This window comes from Parus major, chromosome 5 (genome assembly GCF_001522545.3).
Source record: "Parus major isolate Abel chromosome 5, Parus_major1.1, whole genome shotgun sequence".
NCBI lineage: Eukaryota > Metazoa > Chordata > Aves > Passeriformes > Paridae > Parus > Parus major.
The window spans coordinates 29,540,267-29,565,048 of record NC_031774.1 but is presented as its reverse complement, the minus strand read 5'-3'; the positions used below and the strand labels follow the sequence as shown (position 1 = coordinate 29,565,048).

Here is a 24,782-nt window from a genome sequence, read left to right as displayed (position 1 = left end):
CCTTTATTTATTTTTAAGTACTTTATTTCACATTCTATTTACTACTTCAGCCTCTGGGAGAAACCTTACTCTGCGTTCCAGCATGATGAAGTTACATTTTCAAGAACATAAAATCCAGTTTTCTTAAAATACAGAGTAATGTGAACTGAATGCTTTGGGTTTGGTTACATTCTGTCTGAACTATGCAGGGGAATGGTACTGGCTGGTAGCCCAGTGTATCTTCTGCCAAGATAGATTGTGAGCCAAGAGGCTGTAGAATGGACAAACAATAAATCTATATTTTCCCTGTGAAGGAAAAGACAGCCATAGGTTATTTCTGTAACTACCTGTGAATAAGAATTACAGTAAATTCTCCTAATAATAACTCTCCCCAGTCAGTCATGGTACTACATGCAATGTAGCATGGATTCCTCAGTTAACAATAGCTGTGAAAAGAATACAGGTTTTTTATAAATGTCACAAATAACAAAGTAGTAAAACATGCAAATAATGAATATTTTAAAAGACACTTAAAGCACATGACCCTATTTATAAAAAGCTCCATTGCTGCCAAAACTGTATGTGTTAGGAAACTGGTGGGTTTTATTCCAAATCATTTTACTGGAGTTTTGATTAAAAATAACGTTTAGGATAAAAATGTGTGATTCATATTAAACAGAAGTATTATGTAATAGCTAATTTTGATGTCAGTTATGTTAAACCATGGTTTGTATTCTGCAGCTGTGAGCATAGGTTGGGAAACGATCAAGTCTAGCTGATCAAGCCTTTTATTTTATTATCATGGATTCCTCTTCCACAGCTGCTTTTAAAATTTGTGGGAAGCAAATTATTTCTCATACTGCATATGTTGCCCATCAGGTGAGTGATGACATGGAAACTTTAGGCTGGGTGTAAGAAATCAAAAAGTAAATATGAAGTCCTCTGTGTGCACAGAATTAAAAAAATGACCTGTAAGAGGCTGTATGTTGAAGCCAGCTGTCTTTTGTTACCATTGTCATTTGGACATTTTAAGAGCAAAACTTTGTCAGCACGTTTTTTATATAAGAAGATTTGATCTGCAAATCTCAGCTGCTCTGTTCATTATAAATCTCTTGTTTTTGTCCATACACTAGCTCCACTATAGGTTGGAAGGGCTTAAAGATGAACTGAGGAGGAATAGAGGCTACAACTCGAGAGTAACTATTACTGCTCAAAGGAGCTGTTTTCCATTCGCAAACATTGCTTTGCGCTATGGGTTTGGGCTCCTTCTGTTCCTCCACTTTGTTGAAAGACTCTCTCTTGACTTCCATTTTACTTCTTTAGCACTGTCTTTGTCTGCTAACATTTTTCCTCCTTCTCTAGTAGCTTTTATCTGTGTCCTTTGGATCACATATTTTACTTAGTTTGTTTTAGTAGATTGTTTCAAATGTTTGTGTTTTGTATTTTTGGTTTTTTGCCTTTTTCTTTAGGGCTGTGTTATCTCACTGAATTTCATTCCACAGTTGCTGAATCGCTTGGTTATTTTGCAGCAGGTCCATTCCTCATTTTCTCTTTTCATGTTTTTCAGTGAGAAATAAGAGAGCCTCTTCCATTTTAAACAGTAGTCTTACACACATAGGCCCATGTCTCCTTTTGCATTCACCATCTTCTGCCTTGCCACATCCATCCTGCTTCTCTCTCCCTCTCAAACTGTGCTTCCCTTTCTTTTGTGTTTTCTTTCCTGCCATTATACCACCTTTTTTGGCCCAGAATTGTCCTTTGGTAAATTATAGGTAAATATTTACTTCTTCCAAAGAGAGTTCATTTTATGCCTTTGAAATCTGGTAAAACAACTCTGGGCCAAATTTGGACATCATTAATATTTTGTTTGCAGTTTTCTTGTATAGTATTTTTGGTGGGAAGGGGGGAGGGTGTGGGGTTTTTCTGTTTGTTTTTGTTAAACAAGAGTTTTTTTCAGGGAAGGACACCATAACCCACTCTAAGTTGCAACATTACTTTCCATAAGTTATTCCATTACAATAAGTAGATTGTGTTGCGCTGTAGAATCCAGTTTTTTTATGTGACTATCTATTTGGGGCAAGCTGCTGTGGACCAGAAGAAAGAGGTTTAGAAGCTGGGGCACAGTTTGTTTCAGCCTTAAATGGTTGCTCCTTTGTGAAGGCAGCTTTTGAACAGCTGGGGGTATATCATTCTTTACCAGTTGTTAGATCATACATATTCACTTCCTAGGCAAATTTTCTGTGACTGGAAGTGAAAAGCGAGGTCTGAAAGATAATCTGGATTGAGTCCTTTGCTTTTGCAGCAGAGACAGATGTTCTGCTGGGAAATTACACCCTCAGCATCACCTGTGCTATTCCACTTCTTCCGCTACATGTGCACACTTTTACTTTATTAGTATTCTCATTGAAATTTAAAATATATTTGTCAATAAAGTAAAAAAGAGAGGAATTCAGTTCTTACTGTCTCAGACGTTTGTCTTCCTGTGAAGTTTACTTCAGCTGGGGTTTTGTACACACAAAATGCTTTTTATTCAAGTGCTGACAGTTCAGTCTTCTGGCCTGACAGTAGTCCATCTGAAAACTTGCAGCTTCAGGTTATACATGGTGCTGTCTTTCCAAACCTGAGAAGAACTAACAAGAATTGATGCTTCCCTACAGATAAAATTTAAACTGTGTTGTGTTTACAAGGCTGATACTCTTTAAAATAAAAACCAATTATTTTTTAAATCTGTATGGTAAACAGAATTGTAAATATCTGATGTTACCAGAATATTAGACCAATGCGAGTGTCCAATTTGCCTGTAGTCAGATCAGTTTATCTGGAATAGCACAGTGGTAGCTAAGCATCAAGGAAGAGTGTTTGTTGAGAAACATGTCATTCTCACACAGTTGCTTTTTAAAGCAGAATTCCACTACAAAATTCATAGTGAACACAGCATTTTTTTTAACCAGATAGGAACAGCAGAGTAAATTTATCAGCTCCATCCAGGAGCCGTTTATACAGCTGTGTGTCACTTACACAGTTGCGAAGAATTCTCATAAAACATCTTCAGAATCAACATAATTGAAAGTTAATATTTTAAACTCTCAATACTTGAAAATATCAGCAATAGAATTTTAAATTGGGTCATATACTTTCGTTAGTAATCTGTCTAATCATCCAACAGGATCTAGATTCAGAGCTACTGTAATTACAGCTGTATAAGAATATGTGGATTTTCTGTTGAAGCTTAACACATAATTTTAAGCACTGTTCTTTGATTTTTTTTCTCACTTACTGTCCATAGGCCATCTTGTTTCTTATGGAAGGGGTGTGGAATCAAGTTGCTTGTATCAGATTCTGATCATCAACTACTACCCTTCTGCTTAAATATACTTACCTCATGCAAAATATGTAAGAATGCTGCTGAAAATATGTATAGCCTCTGTCTTAGATCCCAGGAGCTTGCCCATTTTATCTCTGTATTTTGCATTCTTGTTAACTTCTGTAGCTCATAGACTCTGTGCTCTCTTTGCAGGTCCAGTCTAGGTGCAGCAGCAAGGAGAACATCCTCAGAGCAAGTAAGTGCAGAAACTTCTTAGCTCGATTGAGGAAATAAGACTACTCAGAGAACAGCAAGTGATAGTCAGATGAGAGGTGGGACTAAATGAGTTTGCAGCAGAAATTTAATAACTTAAGACAGTGAAATCCAGTCCAAAGGTAAAACTGTAAATCACTCCAAGTGTTCATATATTAATGGAGAGTCAGCTTTTAATTTATTCTTCTAAGTTGTTTTTCTGATGATGTGGAGGTCTTTGTTGTTTGTGATGTTTTGTTTTAAGTGATCATGTGTGTGCAGCCTTTATGGGCAAGAATTAACGCTCAAAGACAATAAAAATGAAAATTCTCAACTTGAACATACATTATTTTTATTTTCATACTTCACCATTAATTTGAATGTTGGATTACATAGAACCAAACCAAAAAAAATGCATAGGTTAAGAATTCACATTTGATCCAGATGATGTCTAGTTTAATTTGCACAATTATTTTTCTTTGTGTTGTGGGAATCTTTTCTAGTCTAAAATTTGATCCACCATATGTGTGTGTGTGTGTGTATATATATATATGTATAATGACAGGACTAGGAAGTTGTTTTGGTGGTAAAAGAGCAGGCTGTCAAGAATTTTCTACCTTATGCAACCAATTGAATTAGCTGCTTCAAAGCTAGAGGATTATTTTGTCGTACAAAATGCAGCTTAATGTTAAGTAGTTATTTTTAGACCTGACATTCTACATTGGTGAAAGATAACTTGGTAAAGTCTGAGGAGTTGTTTAATGTCATTTGCTTGTAATCAAAGTACTATTTAGTAATTTTACAATTTAAAAAAAACATTTGTTTGTCTCTGGCTCTATTTAAATCAGTGATACCTCTAACAGAAGAGTTAGCATTTGTTTGTAGGAAGAAGTGGGAGAGAGAAAGGTTAGTAGTTACACCAGCATCTTTCTTTCTTTCTTCTTTATGGTTATTCATGCTAGTGTTAAACCTAAAGGAGCTCAATTTTTCTTGGGTTTTCTTGCAAAAATAATGAGTGTTACTTTTGGTGTTGGAAAAAAGATGTCAGAGATTAGGGAATTCTATCTATTTTCAAAAGGTCTGTGTTGGAGAAGGCATTTCTCAGAAGATTTTAACAGAACCTTTGACATAAGCAAATGACATGCATTAGGGACAGACTTGCGAATCTGAAGGTTGTTCTCTGGGGACCATTCAAAGCATTCAAAACCTGCGAATTCTATCACTTTTTAAGGTTTAAAGAGGTGAAATGTGAGTTTCTGCAGTAGCTAACAGTGAGTTTTAAGTAGCAGTGAAATTACTGCTAGAAGCAGTAAAAGCATCTAGTGGCAATAGCAAAAAGGTTGTTCACTGCCACACAATTCCCTCAGCTTTCATTGCTGTGATGTATTTTTTCATAGCATCTTCCTTCATATTTTCCAACTTAAAACATCAGGAAAATTTTTCAGCATGTATTGTGTGCAATCTGCTGGACCTGCAGGAATAACAGTGCTGCTATAGTAGGGTTTCCTTCTCCATGCAGAGGCGGGTATGGGAAGTTTAACTGTATTTCACAAACGCTTTCCTTTTCCTCTTCAGTAATGTTGTGAACAAAACCCAGGCATAATAACTGGAAATGTAACCTTGCTAGGGAGATCCCCGTTGTTAAAACCAGGAATGGAGTTTTTCCATTTGTTACACCTTTATCTTACAATAGTTTAATTCGGATCATTTCTCCCTAGTTTTCTTATGAGAAAGTTAGGTTTAAGAGTTTGCAAAGTCTTAATATATTTAGAAAATGTCTCATCAGCTGTTTCTCTCTTCCTCAAAATGCCAACTGCTATCTTAAGGAAAAGAATTAAGTCAGTTAGAAATTATTTGTGCTAGACAAATTCACAGTGCCTGCTTTTTTCATCATGCTATCTTCTAAGTAAGTACAAAGAGATTGTTCAAATAATTTCTTCCAGAATCATTCATGGAAGAATTAGATGGGCAGTTTTACTTGTCTCTACTTCTTTCTCTGAAAGGTGGTTACTGTGTTAATAGTAAAAAATAATTAGCGAACAATCTCTCACATAAAAAGGCAAGCGTGTGTTAGTGCTGAACAAGTATTGTGTATATAGATTAATTAAGAAACCTCCTCTTCTGAAGGAAGGACTTGGACTGCGTAATTATTGTGCCATTTTTTACTAGCTTTTTATTAGAAGACTATACTTCAAGCAATAATCTATTTTTTTCCAGAATCTGAAGGCACGTGCAGCATCAAATGAGATATTCATGTAGAGACTTCTAAGCCAAACGTGTCATTAAAATTAGTTTCTGTACTGTAATTTATGTTGCTTAGGAATATCATTACATATCACATATAGAACATCATCCCCTTTGGCTCTCATAAATACCTTTTTGTTCTAGGAAAACCCTTTCAAGTTACTCTGCAATTGTAATTGTCCTAAGCTTTTGGTTTCTCTCTGTTACTCTTGTTTATGTATTCCTGCAATAGTTCTCTCTTCAGTTGCTTATCTTCACTTGCAAAATCCTTCAAAGCTTGTCCCCTTGTTTAATCTCTCAGTAAGTATCATGAAATCAAACATGCTGTTGGCTTAATTTTCAGTCAACTTCTGTCATATTTTCTCCCTACCTGGGCCTCACACCTAGGTAAAACAAGCTTTCCTTAAGTTGTCCTACTGCCTCCACTCCAATCATACATTTAAATGACATTTTGCTATGGTGACAGCAAAACCTTGACAATGGGTAGGATGCCCACTAGCTGGAGACAGTGTCTGCTGGCTGGACTGCCTGGTGGCTTCATTGTGCTCTCTAGATGTTCCTTTCAAACCTTTTGACTGCCATCTCACTCTTGGATTGTAGGCTCCCTGGCACAGTGTCCATTGTTGCACTGTATCTGTGCACACGGCATGTTGAGTTGTGTTTGTGCAGAACAGAATGCAGTGAATTGTCCTGGGTTCACAGAACAGAATTAGTCTCAGATTGTCATACTCAGTGAAAATTACTCCATCACCTGGAAGGGCTGCTGTTTTAGATTAACCAATCTTTTCATGCTCATCAAGACTTCTGGTATGCTCTTCATTATAGATAAGGATATACACTCTCTTGATTCTAGTTGAATACAGTGTCTTCCCAGTGTTGGACATGAGAGCTCAATAGTGATAACTAATTTAATTTGCTCCAGAGTGCCAGATTAGTTTCAGTAAAGTGGTTTAAATGAACACCACTACACAAATCTGCTCACTGTAGCACACATGAACTTGTTCTTTCTCATTGCAGGTCACAGTGCTGTTGACATTACCAAGGTAGCAAGAAGACATCGCATGTCACCATTCCCATTGACATCTATGGACAAGGCCTTCATCACAGTTCTGGAGATGACCCCAGTGCTTGGAACAGAAATCATCAATTACAGAGGTATCATTAAGTTGGATTCTTTGTGAGCATGAGGGTGATTATAGTTCATCTCAGTCTCTTTTTCCAGTTTCTAATTAAATTCCAGAATTTTCCTCGTCTTCACATAAATACAATTCCTTTTCTACCACTACATGATCATTTTCTGAAATTACTTCCTTTTAACGTTTGATCTATAGAAACTTTGTAGAGAGTAACTGGTTTTGATTTATGTGGTGAGGTTGTCTTCAAAAGCACCAAACAGTGAGCAAAATACCAGACTTTGTGACTTTGTGACTGTATCTATACTCATGAATAAGTAGGGATAGATGAAGTGATTTTCTGGCCCTAAAAGGAATTAGCAAGGCACCACTCATGTTTTTTCAGCTAAACTATCCTCCTTCCTGAAATACTGTTCATAATGTCTATTAGGTGCCTCACTAGCTTCTGCTGTTCCTTACATCAGGCCTAGGGGTTATCTGGGAGAATGGTCTTGGCACATAACAAAACCATGACAGGAAACACGCAGACAAGTAAACCTAAACTAGCTAGGGAAGCAGAAACCTCTTCCAGGGATTCTTCCAGATTGTCCAAGAGTTAGGTGGTGAGCAAAGAGATTGTGGAACCATAAACCTTGAAAGACAAAAATGTTTAGGACATTTGGTGTGCTGCAGACAGCAGAGAGACATGAATGGTTTGTGAATGGAATATTCTGTCTTCTGGCTTGGACAGAAGTTTTCATTTAACAGTTCAAAGTTTTCATGTTCTTTGCCAAATCTGTGTGCTGCCAGAAGCCTTCAAGATGTCTTCATATTGCATACTGATTTAGCAGAATGTATGTAATATCACACCTGTGCATTTAGTGACTCCAAGTTCAGTGCTCCCCTGTGCCTTGGCAGCAGGATTTCTGAGAAAATGCTCCTTATGCTGCATTTAGAACAGCAGCAATACTGGATCAACAAGGAATATTAGTACACCCTGCACTTTCATAATGGTGTGCAGATTAGAAGGCACTAAGGCATAAATGCCTGAGCATAACTATTTTTGGGCCTTTTTGAGTAGCTGTCAGTTAAATGTCTCCTCTAAGACAGCCCTTTGTAAACAGTATGATGAGCTGTGGTGTTGGGTACATTCAGTCCAAACAAATACTATGTATTCAACCCTGAACTCCTGAAATAAAGGATGAAAGACTGGCATCTGCCTCCCTGAAAAATAACCACATCATATATTTATTTTGGTATGTCAGATACAGTTAAGATACTGTAGGATTATTATTCTTCATGGAATAAAAGAAGTTTTGATTCTAAGTTCAGAACATATGTATTGTTATTCCTGGCACTCTTGTTCTCTCAAAAATAATGAACAGAGTCTGCTGAGTCACTTTAGTTTTGACCCTCTTCCATCTCACCCAAAACACAAGTGTTAGATCGATGGTAGCATTAGTAGGTTCAGAGACAGAGTCTTGATTTAATGTTCACATAATTATACCAACAGTTCCTTCATATTTTTGCACTGTAGTGCAAAATTTTATCTTGCAATTTGTTTTTCAAGTAGTATACACTTATTTTAGCACTGTAAGATTTCTAAGTATATAGTATGAAATTTCAGGATAGAGCCTATAAGAGACAGCATAAAGGACGTGCTTGTGTCAGTGATACTGTAAATTCAGTTCTCCTAATCTACAGATACAAATCTCAAGACAGAAATGCATTTCCAGAAGTTCTTAAGTGATCACCATAATGTTATACAGACAAATACATAGAATTTTTTGGTATAGACATATGTGTTTGTGTGTGCATGTACACACAGTTATGTGTTTGATAAAAAACATTAATTTTGAAGAATGCAATTAATTAAGAACCATTTTTTAAATTAGTTACAGGTTTGTTTATTGGGGTTTTTTTGTAATATACATCTAATTTCAGAAAATTGTAAAAATCCAGTTCTGGACATCTGAAGATGTATTTAGAAACGCACTAATGTGCTGTCTTGGTTTTCTTTGTGATTTTGTGTCTAGAATTGCCACTGAGCTTTTGTAAACTATCTTTCAGGAGCACAGTTTCTCCCCAAGGAAAGTGAAATGTGCAAAATTCCAGGAGTGTTAATTGCCTAATTAATTTAACCTGATTTAGTTAAAACTAAGCGTATTTCATTGGATTCATCCTTGTAAATAAAGCTACTGAATGCTGTTCTGTACAAATACCCAGTACAGTCCTGATTTTATTCTTGATTAAGTCAAGGTATGCTGTAGTCTCTCAGATCTATCTATTCTCTCCTACTATAAGGGAGAGGATCATTAAAGTTATGTTTTGAAACGTGACTTTCATGATGGTATGTTGCTCAGTGACTGCATAGATCATTTAACCTCTTTCACATTTAAAAAAAAATGGACAGTCCTAAAGCATTTTACAAAAGTGTCACAAACCAGAGGCATCTGACGCATATTTCTCACCTGTCATCATCAATATCTGGTATGAAGCCCCCAGCTAGGCTTTTATTCCAAATAAATGCAGTTACCTGAGTATATCATGGGCACATAAGGCTAAGTTTGTAGACAGCATGATTATGATCCTTCTTCTGAAACTAAAATGCAGAAGCAATCTGCATTTTATAAGCTTAAGCCAGAGAACAGCACATTTATTCTATTCTAGTCCAAGAGTCTGACTGATTGTTTTGGTAGCATTGACTTTTCATTCACACTGAAGTGCTACCAGGGCAGTATTTACAAAACCCATCACATCCCAGTGCAAGATCTGTCTTATTGCTGTGCCCCAGAGAAATCAAACTTCTTCACAGAACACTACCAGGTTCACCACCTAAGCTTAGCAAGTACCCACATTGGAAAAGTGAGTTTAATGTGATTCTCCATTTTGTGTCAGAAAGCTATGGGCATCACAAGGGGCAGTTTGATAACATTAAAATTCTTCAGAACATTTTTATGAATTACAATTAATCAAAATAGGGTCGAACAGTATTTTTAGAATAATTTCTTTAATAAAAGAGTACAGAGGTACTCAAGATTGTCCTCTAGTTGCTGACTTGCTTCATTTTAAATGCCTATGGCTGTTTCAGCAAATAATTCTTACATTTTTCTTCTTGTAATGAAACTCATTCCCATTACTGGCTAGCCATTTATTCCTTTCAAATACTGCATGGCAGTATGCCAAGAACTTACTGTTCAACTTTGCTCTAATTGGTGTGATTTTGCATGCAGACAAGAAGCAAAATGAAGGCACAACATGCCTGCTAAAATTAGAAGTATCACTTTTGTATGAGATTTTGTGTGTCTATGAACAAAGGGTGTTTTTAGTAGGCCTTTGATAGCTGCCCTTTCTGTGCTATGATTTAAATGTCTGTGTCTGCATTCTTTTTCTCAGTCTAAGTGTACAAGCTTTTGTGAGCTTTCTTATAACTTCTGTATTGTGTATCAGAACCACTGATATGCAGGTTTGCACAGGTGAATTAATGGCTATTACAAAAGTGCTTCTTTTAGTTGCTTTAACAGGTTTCAGCAGCATTTTCATGGCAATAATTCTTTTGGCATTGCAGCATGAATAGTAACTTCAGGCTGAAAGTTGATACAACAGATTTAAGCACAGTGATGTTATAGTTACAATAATTATTTGCTAACTAAATCATTCTGTGTTAATAAGTAAAATATAGTCTTCATTATAATACCACTTCACTGGAGTTGAATGTTTTCAAATCGAGTAGGTGCACTTTTTAACAAAATCTGTCCATTTAGTGTGCAGCACTAGCTCTTCTGCCTTCCCAGTGAAGCCCACACACATTTCCCTGTCTGTAAAAAAAAGAAACACACTTTATGCACTTCTCTTTTTTGGAGTGTCTCTAAGATCATAATCTCTAAAGCACATATCCACACAAATTCTCCTGGCAGAAGTAATCATGCATCCTCTCACTCCATCATACTTTCAGCTGGATATTGCCTTTTGGTGCCACAACATGCCCTCGGAGCAGTGGCCTCTATTATGAGCAAGGCTTCCCTTCTTCTACTTAGACATACTGGAAGCAAGCCAGTCTCAGTAGTTCTGACCCATGTGTCCCTTACCAGTACATCTAATCACACACGTAATAAATCTGCTTTCTCTCTCACACTACATCAAGGGGCGAGTTACATATTTTCCACTCTGTTCCATATCATACTAAAAAATAAAGCTCTTGCTGGTGTCAGCCACTTGACTGAGGGTGAAGTAATTCATATCAGTCTCTACAGGGAGTCTGAACCAAATTACAGCTCATCAGTCATAGCTGCTGAGTGAAGAGAAAGAGTATGTTTGAAACAGCTATTAAAATATTTAGCACTATAATAGTGTAAATTTATATAAATAATTCTGACACTTACTTGCACACACCCTGCATTAAGCAGAAATGCTCTCAGCAAGTAGGTGAAGCTAATCTATTGCAAAACATCTTTGTCAATTTATGAAAACTAGTCTATCACTATTGTTCTCAATTCATCACCTCTCACCTTCTGTGCTCAGGATTCACTTTTGGAATGTCATTTTTCAAGTTTTTCAAAATGAAATCTAATAAAAATTCAAATAAAGGAAATTAAAGAAAATACATATATTTAAGAGATCTTAGGGGAAAAACTTGTCCTGAAGAAACAAATACTTGTTTTTCTGTCTGGTCCTTAATCAGAGCTGTCACCTTTGGGCTTGGATGCTGGACATTCAAATCTACTGTCAGCAATTGCCCCATAACCAGGAGCACAGACTTCAACATATCCTTTATCATTACTTTCAGACTCCAGTCTTTTTTCCTGTAGGTAGTGTCAAAAATCAAAAAGCCTGAGAGGTCTATATGTCCCATACACATACATTTCTCCTGCTGGACAGCACAGCTGTTAACTTTGTTTCCCCCTTTCACTCACTGTAATGACACAGAGCATGGTCTTTTCTCTTTTTTCTAGATGGAATGGGGCGAGTCCTTGCTCAAGATGTATATGCAAAAGATAATCTACCACCGTTTCCAGCATCAGTAAAAGACGGTTACGCTGTCAGAGGTAAACACTCACTTTGTGGACATGAAGTATAGTGTCTGCTACTTTATAACATGTAAATTCACCTGTTTTGGATCCAGCAGGGGTTATTTTAGTTTAGATTTGCTACAGATCATTGCTGAAGTCACAGTTATATAATGCTGCTGCTTGAAGGAGGGCCGTAAAGCACAGTTCAGATCTTTTAGGTGGATACAAGTGTACACAAGCAAATGTACACCCATGTGTGCTCCCAGATGTGCACCTCCACTGCTAGTGCATTTATTGGAAACATTTAAAATTCAGGAGAGTAACAGGACACCTGTTCCTGAATTACAGATTGATCTTCTGTTCCTCTGTTGTAGATTTAATGAGGATTTTCTTTTACATCTATTACTTTGTTGAACTGATACAGATAATGATTGCATCAGAGAATTTTCAAAAAACCATTATGTTCTCTTATGGAGATGCGTCAAAAGAAGAGGTTCTTACTTTGAAAATACTGCAGCTGCCATATATAAATTAAATTAGTTGTGTGACTATTTTCATTTCAAGCAGCAAATATGATTTCCCAAGAGACCTGAATTTGTACTCTGCTTTGCCACTAGGTGCTGCATCATTTTGTGCCAGTTGCTTCTCTGTGCATCAGTTTTTCCCTTTGTAAAATAAGAATAATGGTGCTCACCTCATGTGTCTGTGAAGGAAATTTATAATATACAGAATTGAACATTATACTAGTAGTCATTTAATTATGGCAGCAGTTGAATCATCATAGCACCATGTTGAGATTTGTACACAATAGCTGACTTTCTTCCAGGGACATTAAAATACCTTTTTTGTTACTGGCAGTTGAAACCATGGAAGGCAACTGCCCATGAAATGGATTGTCTGCAGACCCAGGCAATGGATGTCACCCAGTAGCTTCCCCATGCATTTGATATAAAAATAAAATTTCAGGTCCACAAGACGAGTGTGTGTGAGAGACAGGCAGACCAAAATGACTAGTAATAGCAGGAAGGAAGTGCATATGTAGCCAGAGAAATACAGGCAATGTAACACTGAGAAAAGCTGAGAGGGAGCTCTGAGTAGAATGCTGAGTGACAAGGGCCTTGGGATCAAGCCAATGCTGTCTTGCAACCTGATTCCTGCAGGGTAAGGCAAATCATGAGTATAATCTCAGTAAACATGCAGAATGAGCAGAGTGATCATGAACACCATTTTCAGCAATTTCTGTCAGAACCAATACACAAGCCCTACTTTTAGTGGTGGATTCAAGCAGAGTAACACTGAGATATTTGAATGTGTCCAGAGAAGGACACTAAAACTGATGAAAGGGCTGGAAGGAATATCCTATGAGGAGCAGCTGAGGACTTTGAGTTTGTCTTGTTTGAAGAAAAGTATGTTGAGAGGTGACCTCATGGCTCTCTACAGCTCCCTGCAGAGGGAAAGGGATCAAGGTGTCCAGAGAGGTTATGTGTGGGAATGGTTCAAAGCTGTTCCAGGGAAGGGTTAGGTTTGACATTAGGAAATATTGCTTTACCAAGAGGGGAGGCAGACAGTGGAACAGACTTCCTAGAGAGTGGGTTGATGCCCCAAACCTGTGTGTCAAAAGTATTTGGACAATGCCTTTAATAATTTGCTTTACATTTTGGTTAGCCCTGAATTATCAGGCAGTTCTATTCTATACTGTTTTGTTCTATTCTTATTATTCTTGTGAACCTGTTATCTTAGGATATTTTTAAAAAAATCTTTTAGGCAGAGGTAATATTGGCTACATTAATGGATACTTCTTACAAAAAAATTAAGGATTAGCTTTCAGTGACATAACATGTCTGCCCAAATCCCTGTCCTTTTCTTGTTTTATATCATTGTCATCATCTATAAACTTTGTCTCCATATTATTATTAGTGGGAGAATAAAATCTAATTCAGTAGCATTTTATCAGATTTAAAATAATTTAGCTGTTAGGAATTTCTTTCTCTTCTTTTGCTGGATCATCCAAGTGCATATTTTTTTTGGTGAAGGTCTAACAACTGTTTTCAGTAGTATTACATGCATTATTCAAGGATATCTAGTTGAAGAGTCCTTTTCTACTGTTTTATATTAGAGTTCACTCTAAGGCTCATAGATTAGTCTATTTGATAGGCTTTTAAAGCTAAGTTAATTATTACTCTTCAAACATGACTAAGTACCACAGATAATGACCTGCAAAGCTGCAGCCAGTGCACAAGTACAAATGTGATAAATCATAGACTGAATGGACATCCTTTCTGAAAGCAGTTCTTCCCCATACAAGGTTACCTAGGTGTATATTCAGGGCTCCTGAAGTAAACACAGGTTATTAAGATAAAGGTTGTCACTGATTAGACTTCATCTCTAGGAAATCAACTTTTGACAGCTACATATTTAAAATCAATAATAATGCAGATTTCAATGTGATCACTCAAGGCCAGTTTGTTGGAGCACTCTTGGCAACATGACTACTGTGCTTGGAAAGGCAGAGCTGCTTGTGCTTCACACGTGTTTTACACCATGGTGTATAATACCACTAATGCAACTTGCTGAATGACCTTTGAGGCAGGCAGGAGCTTAAATGTAGTAGTTGTGCCTTCTTTGACCCTGTAAAAATGTAGATTTGCTAAATTGGAAGTCCCAAAGACTTTTAAATCACTGATCTCTGACTCCTAATTTTCAGTATTGCGGTACTGTCATGAACACCCTTAAATCTTTGTTATTAATAGAATTCTTCCTAGTCTTCATTTATATGACCTCCTACTGCCCAGAAGTTTTCAGTTAAAAATACTCTGTTCTCTAGAACCTGTGTTTTTCAAAATAATAAACACACCTCAAATGGACCTAAAAGAATGTTTGCCAAACTTCTACAACCTTAGTCTTGCTAATACTGAGGAACTAAACATCAGATCATCTTTGCTCTTCTCCTGTTCTTAGTTTATAATGCCATCATTTGTTGTGTTCAGTGTTTACCATTTGTGTTGTCCCTCTTAACAGCTGCTGATGGCCCAGGAGATCGATTCATCATAGGGGAATCCCAGGCTGGTGAGCAGGTGAGCACAATTTCTTTCCTCTTTTTTTTTTAATGTGTTTTTCTTCTGTAAGATTTTGCTTTGTATTTTTACAAGCCTTGCTAGTGCTCCAAAATTCAATAGTCTTGGATGTGGTGTGAAGTAGGACACAGCTGTACTGACCCTCCTGCTATGTGCCTTGGGACATGATTTCAGAAAGTGAGGTAGTACAGTTACATAAGGAGCTAACAAGGATATCCCAAAATACTTCAGAGCACTGTGCTGACATGTCTGATAGGAGTGCATACAGTAACGTTCTGCCCTGGTACAATGTTTGAGGACATGAGATTTCTAGTGGCACAACAATTCATAAGCAAAGAATTATTTAGCCCCCTCTTGCTGGAAGATTTTTAAAGGATGTCAGCCCAATAACTGTTTTCATAAGATGCTTCCATTTTTCAGTGATACCTGCAAAATGAAGTGTATAAATTTTTTATTAAGCTTTTATAGATAGGTAACGATCTGAACAATCTTGAGGAAGCCTGGCAGCAGCCTGGTTTGAGGCTGGTTTCTGAGAAGGATGTTTGTGCACTTTAGCAGATACATGGATTGGTTTTAAAAGCAAGGTGAGGCATGACCTCTTTCTGACCTGCTGTGCTCAATAAATATTCATGAGCAGACACATTTCACGATTTGCTCTCAAACTCAAGAGCATATTTAATGAAATTTCTGTGCTAATGCTGGGGTAATGAGAAAAAAATAATCAGTTATGTTCAACTACTGTTATTCTGTCCATTTAATCATACTTGCCAGCTGCATTCAGGAAAACATGAGTTAGGCCAAAATGCTTCTCCAGCTATTTCAAGTCCTGATTTATATTTCTGTGTATTGTATGTGAAATGATGGAGAAAGGGATAAGTCACAGGTAGAACAAGGAATTGATCAGTTTTAATGAGGATTTTATAGTGCGTCCATTTTGACTGCTAAACAAAAAAGTCCAAGTAAATTTGACATATTTCAAAAGTAATCAGGTTTTAGAAGTATTATCAGTTGCAGGAACTTGAACTGTCCCTAAATGTGTAATAGACATTTACTTTGGTAATCATGATAGACAGGAAGAACTGTAAAAATTATTTTTGCTTTAGGTCCCATCCATCATCATGAATTATACTTTGGTATAATAGACACCTTCTCAGTACTGATATTCATGTGAACTTAGATTAATGGATCTGTTGTACAAAATATGAAAAATTACTTTAAATTCTAAAAAAACAAAAGCAAATCAATTCAGTGGCTTTTTAACCTGCCTTGTATTTTTAGCTTTCCTGACTACATTTTCAAGAGTTGGTCCAGAATCCAAAAGACTTGACAACTATTTTTACAACCCTTTTTATGATCACTATAAAATAGCAAGAACCAGCAAAGCAACCCACTGAATTATCACTTCTATCACTATTCCCCTGTCATCAATATTATCATTTTGCTAGTTAAATATCACAGCACAGTGTTGCTTAAAAGCAGTAGTGTTGAGGTTGTCTCTAATGGGGAGTACTTCCCATTAGAGACCTGAAGTGTTTCAGTGTCCTAATCAGTTCAGGAGGTTTGTACAAAAGATAAAAGAGCAAATGGAAGCTGCTTCCCTCCTGCAAAGTTCAAGAGCTCACAAATGTCTCTCTGCAGAGACAGTCTGTCCTCCCAGATTACAGGGAATAGGAAGGCTCTCTGGCAAGGAGGAAAAATTGGGTGGGAAGCAGGCATGCAGAGAGAGACTATTTCTGAAAATACCAGTGGCAAGTTAGAAAAACAAGGCTGTTGACCTCAGAATAATTGGTCAAAGATTTTTTCTGGGGCAAACACATCTTCAGGTTCATCTCCTTCCCAAGAAATTATTTATAGCCTTGGAAGGCTCCTCAGTCTCATTTCACCCTTCAGTCACTCTCAGCAGCAACATTCTGCTTTTCATGTTACAGACCAATTAACAGAATGATTCACAGCAGGGAGTTCAAAATAGATTTAGATTTGGCTCCTCCTGTAGGGAAAAAGGTTATGTAAATGCTAGTAGCAAGGAAGATGGGACTCAGAATTGCAGGGAGGCCATATAGCCAAGTTGGACGTTTCTGTATCAATTTTTAATTTGTGTATTTTCTGATTTCCATCTCCAGATGGTCATGTTTACATTAGCCCTTTTTTATTGTATATCAAGGAAAACTTTCAGACATCACCCTGCTTTGGGAAGGTTAGGGCACACTTGACATTACTGGTCACGAGCCATCCACAGTGGCCTGTTGGTGACACACTCAGCACAGGAAAAATTATTTTCCTTCTGTAGACTTACACAGACCAGAGCATCTCCTGCAAGACTTGCTAAAGGTGTTTATAAGAGGCCCTAGACTAATCAGTATAGGATGAAAAGCAGGCATTTTCCACCTTTCCATTAACTTGTGCCTTTTTACAGAAAGGAGTATGGATGATTCTAAATCACACAGGAGAGGAACAATAATGTGCAGGAGAAAATGCCTGAGATAAAGATTGTTCTTAGTAGATTATTTCTGGGTTTTATTCAGTGAATAAAATGTAGTAGATTGTCAGTAATGAAGGAAAAGGACAGAAACCAGTATTGCTCCATTACAGGTAAAAGTGAGATCTCAAAGGCCTTTGGAAGAACTGTGAAATTTTTGCACATTAATATGTTTTCTGAGGAGAAATCATTTCTTTATCTTCACAGTCTCTATCCTAGAGGAACACAGCCCTGGAGATTCACAAATAAATTTGATGGTTGACTTTTGTTCATAAAGTTAATCTGATCAAATTCTCAGCAGACAAAAAGGAAATTAAATATATGAGCAACATAACCAGTTCTAAAAGCAATTGTATCATGAATTTGTTTAAATGTATCACATCATTGCATCTCAAAAAATTAACTCATCTAACAATAAACTCCAAAAACATGGTTAGTTACAGCACATTTTATTGCCATAGGTTCTGATTTGTGGCAGTGGTAGACATTTTGTATTCTTTGTGATGCTTTCTAAATGGGAGAAAATTTTTATGCAATATATTTTTCCTCTGAAATTTGTCATTTAAGCCAGCAATACTTAGTAAGTTCAAAACATTATTACCTATTTGTAATGTACCTTTAGATTATATCTACAATGATATGCAAAATACATAATCCAAGGTGTAAGCTTTGCCTTTGGTAACATTTTTTTTTTCATAAAAATCAAGATGACACACTAGATAGCATTATTTTCCCTTTTAAGCAGTTTTAGTATAAATGGCAGTATCTCTGTATTCCATCCCCAACTCCTTGAATAGTCTGTGGTGAGGAATAAATGTTTTCTCAATTTTTATTTTTATTTTTTTATAAATAGTCTGGTTTAAGATAGTATGAATCTTGCCCTAAAAATACACTAACTGTGACATATGGCAGGTGTGGCTTTTATTTATGTTCTTCTCCAAGGATATTAGATTTTCATTACCTGTAGAGAAGGGTCAAGATTCAGTCAATTCCAGGCTCAATTGTTTCTTGGAATATGAAGGTCACTGTGATACTCTGGTAAGCCAGATAAAAACCATCCCCAGCCTCTTCCTAGGGCTTCTGTCCCAAATGTGTGAAACACACACCTTTCAAAGTAAAACTCACCTTTCAGAGTTTCAGAGTACTGAAATAGAGCAGAAGAACGGGCAAGGCAAACAGCTTTATGCAGCTGAAGTGCTGAGCAGTGGTCTAGAGTTTGGTCCTGTCTTTCAGCCTCCTGACCAAAGTCATGGAGTAAATTCCTGCTGGGCAGGAGCAGGTAACAGTCCTGGGCAGTTCTTCCTGCAACCTGTGGGTTGCTGCCAAATGTGTGCTAATTACAGTTTGAGAAGTGCTGGATGCATTCCAGCTCTGCATATGAAATATAGAGTCAATCTGCACATGAGTTACACATGTGACATTCAGAATATGCTACTCTGACCACAGCTGCATAGATCTGCGTGCAGCACATGTACACTTGTAACATGAAATAGGTGAAACCTAAATAAGCCAGGCTTACTGAAGTGCTGTGGGGAGCCAGCAGTGAAATCTCAATCACATCAGCTTCTTTTAGTTTTATTTTTTTAGGAACTTTTTTTAGTTATTTATTTCTTAAATAGTTACGGTGAAACTACAGTTTTACCCTGGATTTTGACAAATGTTTATTACAATAGTCTGCCTGGTGAAAAGTGTTATTAAAACTGTATCATTTGTTTTTTCATGATGTTCTGATATTTTTCTATTCTTTGTACTACTTCTGCTGAAACTTTTGAATGTGCTCTGACTTCATAGAATTCTAAATTGACCCTCACAAAGATAGGTATTCTCTGTGAACTAGTATTGAGCTGTCTCTGTGTTCGGAAATCTGCTTAAAAATTAAGCAGTTAACATTACATGTTGGTTTTTCATATATAGTGTGCTGGTAAAACGAAACAGAATGAAAATCCAACCAAAGCACAGCCATTTCAGCCCTGGTGACCAGAATGCTCTGCAAAAATATTTATGTATTGAGAACTGCTAGATTTTTGTTCATGGAAGTTTCCAGAAGATCACCATCTAACAGTTAAATTTCTAAGCCAGTTGTTTTTCTGTGCCAAGTATTTTTCTGAGTATCAGTATATTCCTTCTTCTGAAAGTTGTTCATAGATCATCATTGTGATGAACATGAAGCCACCTAATATGTGGCAATATAAATAAAGCCAAGTGAGACTTAGAGTTTATTGTGCCTGTTGCTATCCCTCATTATATCAAGAGTCATGCTGCAAATAAGAATTTTGGTTTTTCAGATAGATTACTTGCATAAAGTTCAAGTGGTTTGAATTTTTTTTTCCCAGAAGTAGATTAATTTCTGGTTTTTTATTTTTCAGCCAACTCAGACTGTGATGCCTGGTCAGGTAATGCGTGTTACAACTGGTGCTCCAATTCCATGTGGTGCTGATGCAGTGGTGCAAGTGGAAGATACAGAGCTCATCAGGGAATCAGATGATGTGAGTCACAAGTTAAAAAACTCATTTTTATTTTGTGTGCAGCAGTAAATGGCACATGATACAATCCTGTAAATATGAAAGACAGTCATGCAGAAAAGCTCGTCAGTAATCTCAGAAGTTTGAGGATTTTTTGCATCAGTTCCTAGTAGCAATTCTCACTTTCTCAGGCTGTGATAATAGTACCACAGACCTTCCTGTTCTGACTGATTTTTCATCAAAATTGTTGAATGCTGACTCTAAAATGCTTGGTAGCATAATTTGAGTGAAAGGCAAATGCCTCCTGGAAATCCATGCCTACAGTCCAATTCAAATGCCTACTGTATTCACATTTTAAAATATAGGCTAGTGGAAACCTCTCCAAATAAGAAGGGGAAATGTTTTCTTAAATTACACGTTGATCTCAGAATAATACATTTAATTAGTGCTGATGTAATTAAAGGTGAATATGATTTTATGTGGGAAAAATGAGCTGTTTTAAGCGCCACAAAATCCATGGGATGACTTGGGTTCTTTTAAACTGTGCTATGAAGACAGTTCTGTAATATCAGGGTTGGTCTTGTTTCAGCAAAGGTGGATTTTGGAGAATACTTCTTGTACAAATACCTTCCAATGAATCTGTTTAGAAAAAGAGGTTTTGTTAGGAAACAGGGGAAGTAAATGCCTCCCAAGATTTTTTAAACTACATCTAATATTTTTAAAAGACATTTGTGCTCCTTTTAAATGAGAACATTACTGAATTTAAGACTTCTGAAAACCAAGAAATGGATAAGGTGCATATTCCTCCAGAATGTAGACATAACCCTGCTTTCAAACAGATTTCCCAGCCTACATTTGAATCATACTAGTGGACCACCTTACAGATGCTGCAAATAAGAACACACAAAGACAAAACACAGAAAAAAACCCCAGAATATATATGAATACTGTAGTACTAATTCTGTATGCACAGTTGTCTCAACATAGTGAAATGTGCTTTTAATGAAGCAGGCAGAGGAGCTCTCTGTAGACTAGTTGATTCCAAAGAGTCCATCTTAGACTTCCTTCGTGTTGCTGTGTTCGCTTCTGAATCCCAGCTGTGATTTCAAGGCACTATCATCATGTTTGCTGTCATCTGAGAGACTTCAAGGCAAGAAGATAGATGTCTTATTGACACAACTTCCAAGTTCAGCTTTGGAACGAACTATGTGTATGGTTCTGTGCTCAGATCAGCTTTTGCTCTATTGCTGCTGTTCTGACAAGCTGTTCCACTCTGCCACAGCTCACTGTCATTATTGTGATTGCAGCTGAAGTATAAGCAGATAAATTCTAGTGTTCAAAACTGATTAAGACTGCAAAAACTGAAACCCACTCTCAGTATAATTTCTCATGTCTTATTAATCTTATTAAATGCATAGATTTTTACATATAATAAACTCAGCAAACTGTCTAGGCTGTTCTTCTCACCAGGGAAATTATTGAAATTATCAAACGTGCTCTGAGGTTACAGATGTATATGTATAAATTATATCTTCCTGTAAAATATACCATTGCCTTCACTGCTTGTTAATCATTCCATTAGCTTTACTGAGCAAGTTTTTTGTGGCCATTTCCCACCTCATCTTGAGAGGACTATCACATTGCAGAGCAACACACATGGTAACCTTTTATTTTTCTACTTCTTTGGATGACTCTGTCCTGCCTTCCACTTTTCATGTGCATGTTCTCCTCTGCATGTGAGAACAGGTTATTAGGCTATGTGCTTAAAGTCTAAGTTTTTTCATGTATGGTCAGACACTTTCAACTTCTTTTTCCTGCCCATAAGTATGGGGTAGAACTCTTTAATTTCTTCTTGTCTTTGAATACACCACTCTATGAATCCTGTTCATAATAATTAGTATAGTTTAATTAATATGTTATTTTCTTCTCTTCCTTTTCATGTCTGAGTGGCTACATATTTCAAGAATATTTTTCTTTTTAGTGTTAAGAACTCCTTCAGGGCTGGGATTTAACTGAAGTGTAATCTTTAACATCTGAAAAATGTTCTTCTGAAAAGGGATTACTTTTCAAAGGAACTGATTCCTTGAGTTCTAGTTGTGGTAGCAGTACTTAAATTTCATAGCAAGCTTTCCCCAAATGACCTTAGAAGTCAGATGCCTGAAAGGAATTACATCTGTTTATCAGGAAGAAAAATTCTCATCAGCTTGCCAAATGCACATTCATTAAGAAAGATGTCTACACCCTTTTCATTTTGAGTTTTTATGTCACCTTATAGGAGAAAGGAGCCCAGTGTGATCAACCAAAACAAGAGCTATATCCTGCATCAAGCTCACTGTTCACAGACACCAGAACAAGCTACCCAGATATAGTTCAAAATGTATTAATACACAGCAAGAATGCTGCCTGACACACACCAAAGGAAAGATATTTTCGGGGCCATATCCCTCTGCAAGCCCCTCTAGCCGCCTTGAATTACATTGTATTCTTGAAGTGTTCTGGGATATCTGTCAGTTCCATAGGTGTCAATCTCTGTATATCACCATATTGTCCATAGTCACACTTTGCAGTGCCTGTGAAACCTGGGATTGCTGAATTCCTCAAAACCCTTTTTTTTAGTTATTTCCCGTAATCCAGGAGTCCTAAACAGGACCTTTTATATTCATCAAATGTATCATTGCCTCTCCACTTGATTCCCTTAAAATCTTCTATCCATCTTTAAATGTTATCAAAGATAGGGAAATTTCCAATCTTCATGACTGAACAATGATCCCCAGAGTGTCATAAAAATAGAGTAATTCTGGGATTAACCATTGCCCCAAATTTTTATTGCAAGACTCAAGTGCTTTTTACAGCCTCAGCTGTAAGGGGGAAAAAGGCCATTCTGTGCACCAGCACAGCAAATTTGAACACTCACAGACAAAAATCATCTCTTATACAAAAAGAACAAGTACAAAAGAAATGGAGTTTGTAATAAAGGCCTCTGAAAAGCAAGCGAAAATACTGGGATAGAGTAAGAAATTTTTTCATTAGTAATTATCTGGCTTTTAGGGGTTTAAATTTTCACAGTAAGTAAATGAATCTCAATCTCTAATAATAAGTTCATTAGCTTTAACTTTGGGGCCTTAAGTTTAGAGCATTTAGTTTGAACTCAGAAACTGAGGCCCCTATAAGAAAAGATACAAGAACCCAGTGTCCAATACAACACTACTGTTTTGTAAAAGTTCCAAATAACACTCACCTGCCTTTTTTTTTCTTGTAATTTTAGTGTCTGATTTATAACTGAGGTATTTAAATACTAAGTACTCCATGATAATGTAAAAACAGAATTTGTTCCAGTCTAAGTTTAGATTTAGTGCTACTGACAGGCTGACACTATCTGAAAGCTGAGTGTATATATCATCAACCCATTTGCGGGGCTTAACGTTGAATATTAACGATAGAGGTCATAGGCCATTTATTGGCATTGAATGAATCATCAAACAACTGACATTCTGAACAAGGAAATGCATCAGACTTTTCAATCCACTGTCTCTTGTTCACAGTAAATAAACAAGATGAATGAGTCCATTTCTGATTTGTGCAAGGCTCTCAAGTAGGAGTATCCACTACAGGAATCTACATGAAAATCCTGGAACAGTTGCAGTGTGTAGCTTCTTTCCACATTTCTGCTAATGTAGTGGCCTACTGTCTGCCAGACTAATGGTCTGTTTGAAGTGCCATCTTTGAAATGGTTTGACCAGATCAAGTAGGCTGAGAGGAGTAGAAAGAATCCACTCAGTATACCAGATCAACAGATGTAACATAGGAAAGCTATATAAACACAGGTATCATTAAAAAAAAATAGGAAGTTAAAACTACAGTATTCAGTACTGGTCCTCCCCTAGTGAGCTCATCATAAAGAGCATTTCTTAAAATGCTGTTCAGTTTTAGCACACATTGTGTTACAACCTCAACAGACAAATCAGGAGAACAATATGATGCTGAAACCGTAATGTCTCAGTGTAATGAGAGCTGTAAGCTGTGTAGACTTCTGAGAAATTAAACATTAATCTTCTTTGAATTGCTCAGCTGACCATATGTGATGTCCTTGTGTTTGTAGGGCACTGAAGAACTAGAAGTTCGAATCCTGGTGCAAGCTCGACCAGGCCAAGATATCAGGTCTGTATTTCTTAAAATATCTCTGTGTAAGGTATAGAAATGCTGATGAATTTCAAAGTAATTTTTTAATCATGAGTAGTACTGACATTTTGCCAGTCTCACTAAGGAATGTCCATGGACACTCCTCGCCTGGAGCAAGACAAATCAAGGAAAGGTACTTTGAATCTCATTCTGTTTCTCTTTCATGTTGTTTTTCTGTCCTGATTTTCAGACCCATAGGACATGACATTAAAAGAGGTGAATGTGTGCTGGCTAAAGGAACCCACATGGGTCCATCTGAGATTGGTCTCTTAGCAACTGTTGGAGTAACTGAAGTAGAAGTTAACAAGTTCCCAGTGGTTGCAGTAATGTCAACAGGGAATGAGGTAAGTTTGTTTAGCATTCTGAAATACTGTAATTTTTTTGAGGCAGTGTTTTGGTTAGTGACTTCCATCCTATTCCCAAGCAGACTCACTTTTTGAACTGCAACTCATGCTGACATGAGCTATTTTTGTGAGGGATCAACCCATAATCATCTACTTGTGTTTCCTCCCTTAGGGGCTTTCTCACAGGTTTCACACTCTCTTTGCCAAAATTTTGGTAATGTATCCAACCTTGTGCCAGCTGCTTTCCTCCAGCCAGCAAGGGAGAACCTGTGGGGGTAGTTGGGGTTGTAATTCATGTTGCCAGTCATGACTGAAGAGTCATTTCTTTTAAGCAACAGCCTCTATCT

General features: G+C 36.9%; 1 protein-coding gene across 28 annotated transcripts in view; it reads left to right on the top strand.

Annotated features, from left to right (window-relative positions):
- GPHN (gephyrin) overlaps nt 1–24,782 on the top strand; it is a 264,585-nt gene that overhangs the window by 209,887 nt on the left and 29,916 nt on the right. For 14 of the 28 annotated variants that reach the window (XM_033515109.1, XM_015630244.2, XM_033515127.1 and 11 more), the window contains 8 exons: nt 1,113–1,175; nt 3,497–3,539; nt 6,797–6,934; nt 11,844–11,936; nt 14,919–14,974; nt 19,817–19,936; nt 24,012–24,070; nt 24,282–24,435. In XM_033515109.1, the coding sequence (XP_033371000.1) occupies nt 1,113–1,175; nt 3,497–3,539; nt 6,797–6,934; nt 11,844–11,936; nt 14,919–14,974; nt 19,817–19,936; nt 24,012–24,070; nt 24,282–24,435 (726 nt within the window). Of the gene's footprint in view, nt 1–1,112; nt 1,176–3,469; nt 3,540–6,796; nt 6,935–11,843; nt 11,937–14,918; nt 14,975–19,816; nt 19,937–24,011; nt 24,071–24,281; nt 24,436–24,782 lie in introns of all 28 variants that reach the window. The other 14 variants (XM_033515125.1, XM_033515123.1, XM_033515121.1 and 11 more) reach the window with 2 other exon arrangements.